Here is a 13,621-nt window from a genome sequence, read left to right on the forward strand (position 1 = left end):
CCCTGGTAATAACAAATAATGGTAATAAAAACAACAAATAATACATTGTGCCCACATTACTCTTTACTTAGGCAGCGCTATTACGATGACTATGGTACCTTATATGTCCCCAGGGCATAGCTTATAATCCTTGCCCTGAGGGTTCTAAGGGGGGGGGGGGGTCATCCTCAAAGACATAATTTTCGGACCTTTAAACTACGTTGAACAAAAAGATTATCTAAAAATTTTTGGGAAAAAATTGGGGAAAAGGTGGGCTTGGGAAGGGGTCAGTTGCCCATCATCCACTTTCTACTACTAAAAAGGGCACTGGCTCTTTCAATATCCAATGGAATGAACCTTTTTCGAAGTTTCTACGACAATTCCTTCGATACGAAGTGCCCTGGTCTTAAAAAAAATAAAAAATAATACATTGTGCCCACATCGCTCTTTATTTAAGCAGCGCTATTGCGCTGCCTATGAAAAAGAGGGGCTGATTATTTTCTCGATGGCAAGGAATAATATGGTTGGCTCATGTTAGTTTGTAGCAGACGTAAAAATCACTGAAATTAAAGGAAACTTTTACCCTTGAAAAAGAGTAAAGTTATCTCAGTTTTTTCCCTTTCCTTTTTTAGGGGAAAACAAATTTTCTTTTTCTTTTCCAGTCGTTACTACAACTAAGGCTAAAAGTATTAAGGTGAAGCTTTCAGGGAATCATTAAGAGGATGTCGAACTCAATAAAACACACTATGCACATGCACTTGTCAGAAGGTAGTAGGAGTATCAAGTTGTAACTTTCTAGGCATCTTGAAGGGAATGTTTAACTAACCAAAAGGCCCTATAGTTCACACTACTACTACTACTACCACTACTACTATTACTACTACTACTACTACTGAGGCTAAGGGTATTAAGGTACAACTTCTGAAGGAATTATGTTGAACAGACCAAATCACGCTATATGAATACTGGTTGTCAACAGGGCGTATCAGCAATATACCAGGACCAGCTTAGGATATTAAGGTGAATGAATTAGGGCATGTTAAGGGGGATGTTGAAAAAACCAAATACACTATGTGAATGCTATAACTACGGCTACTATTACTACGGCAACTAGAACTACTACTGTAACAGCAACTACTACTACCACTACTACAACTGGTAATACTATCACAACTATTATAATTACTACTACAACTGACACTATGACTTCTACTACTACTACTGTTCCTGAATCTAAGGGGATTAAGATAAAACTTTCAGGAAATGTTGAGTGGAATGTTGAAATAAATCGAAACACACCATATCGATGCAGTTTATCAAAAGAGCGTAACATATATGTCATATGAATAGTTTACAGTATCAAGTCCAAAATTTTAATGCATGTGGAAAAGGGATGTTGAACCAACCAAAAGATAGTACATGCATACTACTACAACTACTTCTACTGCTATTATTACTAATACTACTACTACTAAGGCTAAGAATATTAAGAGAGAATTTTCACGAAATTTTAAGGAGGACGTTGAATTAGATCCATATACACGGTGTGCATGCGAACTGTCAAAAGGGCTTATAAGCAATATTGCTGGACTGCCTTTGAATATTAAGTTGAATTTTTCAGGGCATGTTGTTAGTGCTACTACAACTAATAGTAGTAGTACTGCTACTGCTACTAGTAATACTATTACTAAGGTTAATAGTATTCAGGTGAAACTTTCAGGGATTGTTGAGGGGGATGTTGGACTAAATCAAAACACACTATGTGCATGCAAGTTATTAAGAAGGAGTATCAACAGTGTATCAGAAGCGGCTTTAAGTATTGAATAGAAACTACTGAGTCGTTTTGAGGGGATGTTGAAGTAAACAACTACCGACAATGTGAATACTAATTATACTAATACTAACAATGCTATCACAAGTACTACTTCCAAGTTTACTGTCACCACTACTTCTACTAACACTAACACTATTTCTAATACTAAGGGCATTAAGGTAAACTTTCAGGGAATGTTGAGGGTGGTGTTGAGCTGAATCAAAACACATTACGAGCATGCAGGTTGTCAAAAGAGCGTATCATTAATTGCTAAAGAATGGTTTAGAATATTATGTTGAAGCTTTCAGGGCATTTTGACGGGGATGAAAGCTGAACCAAAACACGTCATGAGCATATAATATCCCAGCAACACCTTAATCTATAAAGTTATAACTTTTAGGGATACGAATATTACTATCACTTTCGCTACTGCTTCTACTACTACTACTGCTGCTATCAAACTAGAAAATAGCTTCTTTTTTTTTAAACTACAACTATGAAAAAAGTTTAAGTGCATCTGGGTTATCAAATTGGCATAAGCAGGAAATCTTAAGACTGGAACAGGGTATCAAGTAAAAACTTACAGATAATGTTCATAATGCTAAAAAACTAAATCAAAAGGCGTTATATGCATGCGAGTTGTCAATAGAACCTATCGGCAGGCAAAGTGAAAATTATGTTTTTCTCATAAGGGTTTTCATACATGGTGAATCTATTTGTGTAGTTTTCATTTCAATCAAACTATTTTTTTCAAAAATAGGCTGATTATTTATCTGTTATATGGCACATTTGCGGGAATTATTTTTTCTCATCGAATTTTCATTTTTTTTTTTTTTTTTTAAATTGAATATTTTAACAATTTGGAGTGCAGTTCGCTCTTTAAGAGGTCAAAAATTCTGATCCAGTCAGGATTTAATGCAATCACTTACCGTTATATTTTTACTCCAAAACAGGAGCTGGTTTAGGAGCCAGGAAAATTTTCTTCGGATTCTTTATGGCTTTGATGTTTTCAGCAGGGAACAGGATATTCCTAATTAGTCGGGCTCTATCCCTTATATCGTAGGATATATCATATTTAGCAAGATTCAACACATATTGGCACGACAGAGCCGTTTGTTTGGGATTTGTAGCAAATAGTTTTTCTGCCAAGTTAACAATTTTGAGTTTAAATAAATATTACTGCAAATAATTAACGAATGAATGATTTTTATTAACCATCTTTAACAATACAAAAAAGTTAAAATAGATTAAAGAGAAATTGAAAAGAAAACAACAAAACACATCGAACAAACGAACAACTTAAATTAATACTTCAATAACTAAAAAAAACAACAAAAAAGCAATGACGAAACTATTTACATAAAAAGACAACCATTACACATTGCTGACTATAGCTTCATACATACTATGGGTTGGGTCTAAAGACTTCAGGAACTTTTCCCTCCTGGTCGCGATCACGACGAAGGGGTCATCAAGTCCGTAACGTGCTGAAATCTGGCAGTTTCTTCGCCAGGGGGGAAGGCTAAGCAGATATTTTGCAAACTTATAGAACACTGTACGGATCGTTTTTTTTTTATAATCAAAAGTAAACAAAGACCAGAAAGGTGACAAAACTAAGATATGAGGGGTGGCAAAGGAATTGAAGATCCGTGCTAGAATGCGGCGGTTATATAGGCGTTTGCATGACAAAATCGTCCCATTCGCTTTTCGACTTTCTGTTTGAGATCATTTATTAGACAGGACCGGGTAGCTTTAAGATTAGACCCAATTGGCAAACCATGGTAAGTCATTGACGCTGCAGCAGTAACTGTATTACTACCTAGTGCAAATTTGACAGGCGCCAACTCATAAATAATAGATATCGTTACAGAAACTTTATTTTTGAAAACAGATTGCAACAGATTTGTTACATATAGCTTTACTTCTAATAACTGTGCAATATAATCTTCTATTATATTGAAATATCTATAATCTGTAATCAATATAATGCAAAATAACTTTGCAAACAATCTTCATGTAAATAATAGATATCGTTACAGAAAGCTACATTTTTGCAAACATATTGCAACAGATTTGTTGCAAGACTAGATCCCCGTATAAATCATGGATTTTGTTACAGATACTACATTGTTGCAAACAGCTTTACTACTGATTTATTGTAAATAACTCTGCTGCTAAGTTCTATATTATGAGCTAAAAAAAAAATTCCTTATAAATAATGAATATCATTGCAGAAACTAGATTGACACAAACAGAAACTAGAAACCAGATTATCGCAAACAGTTTTACAGAAAAAATTATAACAGATTTTATGCAAGTAGCTTTGCTCTCATGTTCACTATTTGAAGTTTGCCTGAAACCCACTATACAGATTAACTAAAGAGATTGTAACAAACGGATTTAAAACACATTTGCAAAAGATTCCAATATATCTTAGTGTTTAGAGGAAGACAATTGATGCCCAGTTAAACAGTTACGAAAAATCACTAGATTAAAGTTCCCTTGGAAAAATAAAGTTTTTTTTTATACACCTCCTTTTAGATGGAATAATTTTTTTTATTTTTCAAAATTTTATTACTACTCCACTCTACCATAATGTGTTACTCTGACAGAGTGGTTTTGATCTTTAATTAAAGCATCTAAATACTCATCTGATTAGATCAAACGCCGTCTCTTGTAATTTTTTTTTAAAACCGTAGTTGCCTTTATACAACCGGCATTGAATCCAGGCTCGTCTAGAGAATAGACTTGTATTGTCTTAGATGGGATGCTTGAAATTAACTAATTTTTTCCCCATAACCTTAGGACTATCATTAACAGCACAATTAACAACATAGCCAAAGTTGAAACTATAGTGGTTAAATATATTCTGAAGATAAAAAAAAAACTTTTAGAAGCAAACGATCAGCCTTAATAATATCAAATACTCAAAACTTGATAATTCAATGTACGACCCAATCCTAGTTCAACAGATATTTTTTGGGTATTAACTAAAAAAAACAAGTTTTTTTTTTAACTGAAAGTAAGGAGCGACATTAAAACTTAAAACGAACAGAAATTATTCTGTATATGAAAGGGGTTGTCTCCTCCTCAACGCCTCGCTCTTTACGCTAAACTTTTTTATTGTTTTAAAAAGTAAAGTTGTGAAAAAGAATCAAACTTTAGCGTAAAGAGCGAGGTGTTGAGGAGGGGACGGCCCCTTTCGTATACGGAATAATTTCTGTTCGTTTTAAGTTTTAATGTCGTCCCTTACTTTCAGTTAAAAAATACTTTTTGTTTAGTTAATTTCTGAACGTTTTTGAATTAATGCTGCTTTGATTTTAGCTCACCGTACAAGAATAATTAAAACGAAATTCGCATATTAATTTTCCTTTTTTGGCTAATTGGCATTCTCGAAATTTTGTTCTGACGTAACTTACGAATTAGCTCACGTGACGAATTTCTATATTCGTTTGTTTTTATTACGTATATTAGGGAGTTCGCTCCCTAGTCAATATCTCGCTCTTTACGCTAATTTTCGAATTTTGTTCGGATCACAAACCCCTGACCCACAAAGGCCGGTTAATTGGAATAGACAGCTCTTTTGAAAATACTGAAAAAACTTTAGCGTAAAGAGCGAGGTATTGACTAGGGGGCGAACCCCCTCATATACGTAATAATTTCTGTTCGTTTTAAGTTTTAATATTGCTTCTTACTTTCAGTTGAAAAAACTAGTATTATTATTTAATTTCTGATCTTTTTTAAATAATGCTAGGAAATCTTCCCCCAAGGAAATATCCTGCATGGAAAGATCCTCCCCCGTAACCCCTCCTTTGGCCCCAACTCCCCACTAGAAAAAAATTCCTCCTGAAAACGCCTGTATACTTCCCAATAACCAATACTATATGTAAACAATGGCCAAAGTTTATAATTTGCAGCCCTTCCCCCAGGAACAGTGGGGGATTAAGTCATCCTCAAAGACATATTAATTATATTTTTGACTATGCTGAACAAAATGGCTATCTCAAAATTTTGATTGGGTGACTTCGGGAAAAAACTGAGCGTAGGAGGGGGCCAAGTTGCCCTCCAATATTTTTGGTCACTTAAAAAGGGCACTAGAACTTTTAATTTCCGTTCTGATGAGCCTTCTCACGATATTTTAGAACTACTGGGTCGATACGATCACCCCTGGGGAAAAAAAAAAAAAATAAATAAAATAAACATGCATCCGTGATCTTACTTCTGGCAAAAAATATAAAATTCAACATTTTTGCAAATAGGAGCTTGAAACCTCTCCAGTAGGGTTCCCTGATACGCTGAATCTGATGGTGTGATTTTTATTGAAGTTCTATGACTTTTAGGGGTTGTTTCCCCCTTTTTTCAAAAATAGGGCAAATTTTTCTCAGGCGCCTAACTTTTGATAGGTAAGACTAATCTTGATTAAACTTATATATTTGAAATCAGCATACAAATCTGAATCTTCTTATGTATATCTATTGGTATCAAAATTCTGTCTTTTAGAGTTTCGGTTACTATTGAGCTCGTTACCACGAACTGTTTGATAGTTTTGATTAAGTTGACTTACCAAAGAAGATACTTATACCACGCTGTATTAGATAAGTACTAGTAGTAAGGTCTAGTGTGCTCCTGACCTCACCAAAATTCAACATCTATGTTCTATCTTTGGATAAATTAGAATAAATTTATGGCAACGACTTGTTTTTATTCCCTAATTATATTTTCAAATAGCAAAATGCATTTAAATAATAAATACATACAAAAAAAATATATATATAAAAGTACAACAATAAACAAATTATTACCACGAAATCAAAATAAAAGAAAAAAAAGTGATATTGTACTACCATATGGGAGAAATTTTTTTTAAACTACAAAATAAAATAAAAATCATTAAAAAATAAAAAAGTAGAATAAGTAAGAAAAAGAAAGAAGAAACGGAACAAAAGGAACAAAAAAGAAAAAGAATGGAATAAATAAAACGTAGAATATCTAAAATACATCCCACACTAATTCAATTTTTTTTTTTTAAACTAAATCATATATACTTGTTATTACTCTTATTATTAAGTCACTGTTTTTATGTAGTCACTTTAAAAACAAATCCAAAAGTAGTCGTAACTTCTTTAAAATAAAACCACACAAAAAATTTTAAAATGTTGTGAGTTGATTTGAATTACAGGTGGCTCAATTGTGCATTATATTCTAGTACTTAAACACAAGAAAGTACTTGTTCGACATGCATCACTTGGTCATACAGATCAGTCGCCAGGGAGGCAGATTTGGCTGATTCAATTATTGTTATTGTTATTCATTGTTCTGGTAGATTCATCAGATGATTCTTATTATTATCACTGATTTACAATTTGATTGATGATTTTTAGCAATTTCATCCATCAGATGCATTACTCCTTTCCTCCTCTCCTTTCCTATGTAAAGGCTTGAAACATCGATGTCCCATTCCGCTGTGCATCGTGTGTTTCAATTATACAAGGTAAGGATATTCATGTTTTGTAATTCTGCCAAAGTCTAGAGAGGATTATTTTGGAGCGTCAAGAGAAGTGATATCTTGTCCTCTGATTTTTTACTTCCATATTAGAGGAGAGCGTAAAATTTACAATTTTTGCTAGCATAGTCGATGTGTGACCAAACTATAAATGTCACTACAACTTTAGAATGATCAAGAGATACGAACTAACAGAAACCCTCCAACAGGAACATCTTAGATACGACCAAAAAGGTCAATATCCTCGATGTAGCTTTAGCAATTATGATAAGAAGATAAGGTCATTAATTTCAGATACTCTCAATGTCCAGTTTCCCCAACCATGCAGAAGAAGATCAACAAATATTTCAAGACATATTTGCGTGGATAAAAGAGAAAACTGTTATCTAAGATACCCTTTGGTGATTCTTTTGTGATTCTTTTGGTGATTCAGTTTGCTGTAAAAAATTAAGCTGCGTCGTCGTTTATTACGGCTTAGGCCATAGAGTAACTGCACGAAAAGGATTTTCTCTGTCTTCTTAATGCGTTAAAAAAAAAAAAATTATTAAGCACAAAACACACATGAAGAAGCAAAGCAAATAAAAGAAGCAAAGCAAAGAGAAGGGAAAAGGAAAAGAGAAAGGAAAGAACAATCAAGGAAACTTCTAGGTTGACTGCAGTTTTATTCCCAAATTGTAGAAGGAAAAGTCATATTGAATCACAATCGGTGAAACCAAATTGCTTATAATTTGCTTTTAGAATATTTTCATGTCCACATGGTAAATGAAAAAATAAAAATAATCAAACCTCATTTGTAAATGACTTGGTCATTTGTCTTAAAACATCAGGGCCATATTTGGCAACCTTGTCAGAGTATTCACCGATCAGCCAAAGTATTGAGGCACGAGCAACAGGAACAATTACATGATCGATCAGTTTTATCATCTTTGTTATAATAGCTTCTTGGTCTGCTGATTGCGATTGAAGTAGATTCTTGATGACAACCACACTCTCAGCCACAATAGCCTCTGAAAATAAATATATTGCAATACAAGATATGATACAATGCTTCTTGTATCATGATCTAAGAAAAAAATGAGGATTTCAAGGCCCCTTATTGCACCGCAAATATCACTCGGGGAAAAATAAAAAAGGAAAAGTCTTTATATCTGTTTTAATTCACGGTTATATTACAATGCATAAGAGAGCAATGTCCAGCTTAGCCCCCCTTCCCTCTAGAGGTTTCAAAATAAGAGATAGAATGCATGGTAGAATAAAACAATAGGGAAATCCAATAGTTTTTATTTTTAATATTTTATTTCGTAAATATTTTTTCGGTGGTTTTTTTTTTGGGGGGGGGGCGTTATTATAGCAGGGTAAGATAAAGGTTAAAGAAAGTAATTTGCATACTTATTTGAAACAAGGAGTCCTTTCGGTCTTAACCTTTCTTGGTTCAGACTTGGAGTTTGACTCCATGTTATAAAAAAAAAAAAGGCCTGTTAACGGTAATTCAGAAGGGAAAACCTTATGGTGTACGCCTAGTGGACACATTCTGGATCACAAGGGATGAACTGCCATCATGTGCTATATATCGGTACCAGACAGTGCTTCCACAGGTCATCTAGAGGTAATTTTTTTTCCCTTTAGAGGTAGCAGTACAGTTGTCAACTTTAGCAATTGCTTCTGTGGCCTATATTCTAACTGTTTTATTTTGTTGTATATTATTTTGTCTTCAGTTTTTTTTTTTTTTTTTTTTTTTTTTTTTTACGTTCAAAAATACGAGGTTGCCTTATCAGGGCTGATGCCACTTAATTTGGCCGATTGCCGCTTAATTTGGAGTGAGTTCTGCGATCCAAATGGGGAAGTTTATTTCCAAAAAAATCTGTCAAAACAGTCGTTGTTGATAAAGACAACACGAAGCACCTCTGAACTATGCAAAGCCATCTGCTAATGTGTGTATCGTACGTAGTACATGGCGAATACTTAAAACCTTTTTTAAACTATGTTCAGTGTGTTAAACACAAAGGACAGATAGAACATTCGGATTTTTTTTTTTTTTTTTTTTTTTTAAGTGAAACTTAAACCACAAATGAATATTTAGACCCTATATTACAGCATAATACGACCTTTAAAACTAAAGAAAAAAAATAATAATTAAAACAGTCCCAGAATCCTCACTTCAACGAAGTTCAATATAAAACTCCTGATTGAACTTCGTTCAAGTGAGGATTCTGGGGCTATTATATATTCATTTTTATTTGCTAAGGACGGCCCTTGGATATAGGTTCAAAATATTCATTTTTGGTTTGAGTTTCACTGTCTTAAAAAAATTTCCCTTTGGTTAGACCTGCTGTTTGTGTTTATGATGGAAAGACAGTGTGGTTTTCGTCACTATTTACGTTCAGAGTGTTTTTATTTATCTAATTCTGTATGTACTACTTTCAGATAAAATTATAATCTATTAGTACTTCTGCATTCACATTGGGTCTCTTTTATCTTGGTCAACCCGAAAAATTACTGACCCTGTCCCCCCTACTCCACCCCCCAAAAAATATGTATCAATAGAAATGGATTATACCAGACGTCTTAAATACATATTCAGCTTCACAATGCGAACATATACGAACTAAAACAAAAACAAATATAAACAAAACTATCCAAGGGGAGGAGAAAGGTTTGTAAAAGAGATATGCATGGGTCCATGCCCACTTGTAAGTATGAATACTCTTAAATGTCGTCTCTAAAAAGATAATTAACTAGAATATTTAAAATTTAGAGATTCTGTGTTTTGTAATCAAAATTTGAAAAAATTCAAGAACATATACAGACTTGATGAAAATACTATTTCAAGAACTTCACCTCCTCAACATATCCGCAAAACATTTGCTCGGAGGATGGTGGGGAGGGTATTTGAAGAAAGAACATGCATTGGTACGAACCCGCTATCAAATATAAACGTCTCGAAACGAGACCTCGAAAGAAAATACATTTTTCAGGTACCTCCCCCCTCTCTCCAATGACAGACTGTGACTGCAACCACAAAATTAAGTTTTCCTATTATGAGCTATTAACTTGAATCCTTACCGTCTTTATTAGATAGTAATGCCACCAAGCCAGCGAGACAAGTACTTGTGACTTCTTTAATATTGGACGCACACCTGAAAAAAATTGGTACAATTTATCAATTGCTTTTCTATTTATTTAATTTTTATTCTTACTATATTCTTTATTATGTTCTATTGTTTTTCTGACTGTAATTTCTATATAGAAATGTTTGTATAATGTACATTTTATAATATACAAATAAACATTGTTTGTACATTCTACATATATTCTTTTTATATTTCAATATTTGTATATTATTTTTTATATTTCATTGTGACATTTTGCCTTCCTATCCAATCTACCATAGGCACTCAAGCAGAAAGAGTGGTCTAGAGGCGTGACCACCTCTCCAATGTCATTATTTTCTTATATTTATTTCAATTTTGCCTTAATTATATGTCATTTTTTGCAGTTTTGATACGTTTTGATCACACATCTATGTATAAAAACGAAAACAACAGGGAAGACATAAAGATTAGTTGTCAGTTTTACCAAATAGTTTAGCAAAGATGAGGATAAAAATAAATGGAAACAGGCAGAGCAACTAACCAGATCAAAGAGTGGTTTAGCAAAGGTAAAATAAGAACAGAAGCAAAAAACTAAAAAACTAAAATTAAGTAGAAAAAATAAACAAACAAGCATAAAATAGATACTCCGGTCAAATTCCTGTATTATCAAGATAAAATATACAAATCTAATAGTTTAGGTAACAAACCATAAGTTACAAAATATGTAAGTTAAGTTACACCTGGGTCACCTCTGTCACACCCCTGAATAAGCTCAAAAACTATAAAAGTACTTTACTTTCTGCTTGTGACTTTTTATTTTCTACTTTCTACGTTACCTTTTACTGTATGTGTTAGCGTTTCTTTACTTTCTGTATGTGGCAGAGGCATAAGAGTTCATCAAAATACAAAAAAAAAAAATACGCAAAGTGATAAAATAATCAATTTTCGTCACCCCTGCAAGATGGCACTTCTGGGTGTGACGCAGTTATTTGCAGATTTTTTTTAATATTTTTTAAGACATCTTTGGTTCCATTTTTGTCACTAAGCTGAGTTGGTCCCCGACAACTTGTTACTGCGTTCAGTTTTAAAAGTTCATTTACGACAATATTGGAAACTGAGACCTTTTATTTTTTAATCTTTGTACTACTGTCTCTAACTAATCCTCATAAAAAAAAGAACAAATCTCCCTTTACTTTCAAATTCAAGAAAGTGTTATAATTCCTTCCTATAAAATTTCCTACATTATATTTCAGCACAGTCTCAAAATTACCTTTCTGTGTTTCTTTAACACTTTACTAATTAAGGCCCCGTCCCTGTCTGTAGTGTGAGTTTCCTCTATAGGATTTTCGGCCACGGCGATTCAAATTATGTATTTTTTGTTTCAATTCAAAATTATTGTATGGGTTTCAGGCTATTTTTCGAAATTCCTTTAAGCTTGTTTCCAAAATAACATTTTACCATTAAGACCAATTATCTAGATTGCATTTTTTTCTAACTTGAGGGTTTATTCTAAAACACAGTTTTTAACTTTTGGTTACTATGGGCCGTGATTTGTCCTTTACAAGGTTACAGCTACCGCTGCAACCTTGCGGGACAAAAATGTAAGCTCAAAATGAACAAATTGGACTATCAAAAGAGACAAGATAAAGAGACCGACCAGAAAAATGTCAAATGCAGAGGCAAAAATGAACAAATAGACCATCAGAAGTGACAACACTTATCCGAGCAGCTAAGTAAAAGATCATTTAAAAAATGTCCAAAAGCATTATAAAGGAAAATAAACAATGTAATATTTAATTAAGACATTTGCGAAAACGACAATTGCGAGGAGTCAAAAATAAAACTGAATAACAAAAGAATATACGGTCAAAAGATAATTGGCAGCAAGAATTACAACAAATCAAAAAGAAAGTGAAGAACAAAAAAAAATGCGGTTACAAGACACGTGACTATGAAAGTCAGAACGTATCAAATATGAAAATAAATAACAAAGATATATGTGGTTAGAAGATATACGAAAGCGAGAACAAAGAAATATACAGTTAGAAGACAAGCGGCAGCGAGAATTACAAACAACAGCGTGACTCAGAAAGTGTCAAGAATGAAAGTGAAGGACAAAAAATTGTGCCGTTAGAAGACAAGTGACAGCGAGAATCAGAATCAGTCAAAATGGAACTGAAGAATATATAAATATTACATTAGAAGAACAACGCCATCGCAATCTTTGACACCAACAAACTGTAGCGCAAAACCAAGAAAAATCTAAAAAGATGCCGCAAACTACGCAAGTATTAACTACAGGTCATTGATACCCTGTCATTGAAGCCGTGATACCCTGTCGAGAGAAGAACAGTGCGGTTTTAGAAAGGGTGGAGGATTTGTCGACCACAATTTTCACTCTTAGGTTAATAATTGAGAAGTGACTGAATACTTTTGGTCTTCAGTATTATAAATTACAAGCAGGCGTTCAATTATGTTGAAAAAATAGGCTTTAGCGAAGGTCTTTTAATTGTACAGTATACCAGACAAATATATTAAAGTGATTAGTTCTATGCACGAGAATTACATTTCCGCGGCTAAGGTAGCAAATGAGGTTAGCTGCTGGTTTCATATTAGATTAGGAGTTAAGTAGGGTCGTGTTCTATCCCCCTTTATATGGATCATTTTGATAGAATTTTTCTCAAGGAGCACAGGAAAGCCAATGGGAGAACAAGGAATCAAATGGGGAGGAAAAACTCTACTTGACTTAGATTATGCTGCTGAGATTAAGCTGATGACTGATGCTGAGTGGGCAAGTACAATATAATAAATAGATAACAAAAAACCTGAAGAACTGACAAAAAATCAATGAAATTTAATAGTTACTGTTTACCTGCCAATCGCCTGTATGGTTGCAGCAACAAATTTACTATCTTGGGATGCAATATAAACTTGGAACTCTCTAAAAAGCAAGGATATGTTGCTTTCACCAGCCAGATTCGTCAAAATATCCAGCTTCATCAGCTTCACGGGTAAAGGATCGACAGTATGAATGAAGAAACTCTTAAAATGAGGCTCAAACATATTCTAAAAGAAACACATAAAATATTTATTATAAACCAGTGCAAAAACCATTGAAATAATCAAACAAACAACAATGTTATTCAAAAGTATTATAAATTAACGAGGTCGGTACCAAGTTACCATAAAAACCTCTTATATTATTATACTCCAAACGACAATAAAATTACAAGA

General features: G+C 33.4%; 1 protein-coding gene across 1 annotated transcript in view; it reads right to left on the reverse strand.

The window, feature by feature from the left end:
- LOC148943762 (AP-3 complex subunit beta-2-like) overlaps positions 1–13,621 on the reverse strand; it is a 154,052-nt gene that overhangs the window by 73,858 nt on the left and 66,573 nt on the right. Inside the window, 4 exon segments of the mRNA XM_089101231.1 lie at positions 2,736–2,965; positions 8,082–8,302; positions 10,359–10,432; positions 13,260–13,453. Coding sequence (XP_088957357.1) covers positions 2,736–2,965; positions 8,082–8,302; positions 10,359–10,432; positions 13,260–13,453 — 719 coding nt within the window.

Source organism: Artemia sp. Qi Xiang Cuo, chromosome 15 (assembly GCF_049724085.1).
Source record: "Artemia sp. Qi Xiang Cuo chromosome 15, ASM4972408v1, whole genome shotgun sequence".
Classification (NCBI taxonomy): Eukaryota; Metazoa; Arthropoda; class Branchiopoda; order Anostraca; family Artemiidae; genus Artemia; species Artemia sp. Qi Xiang Cuo.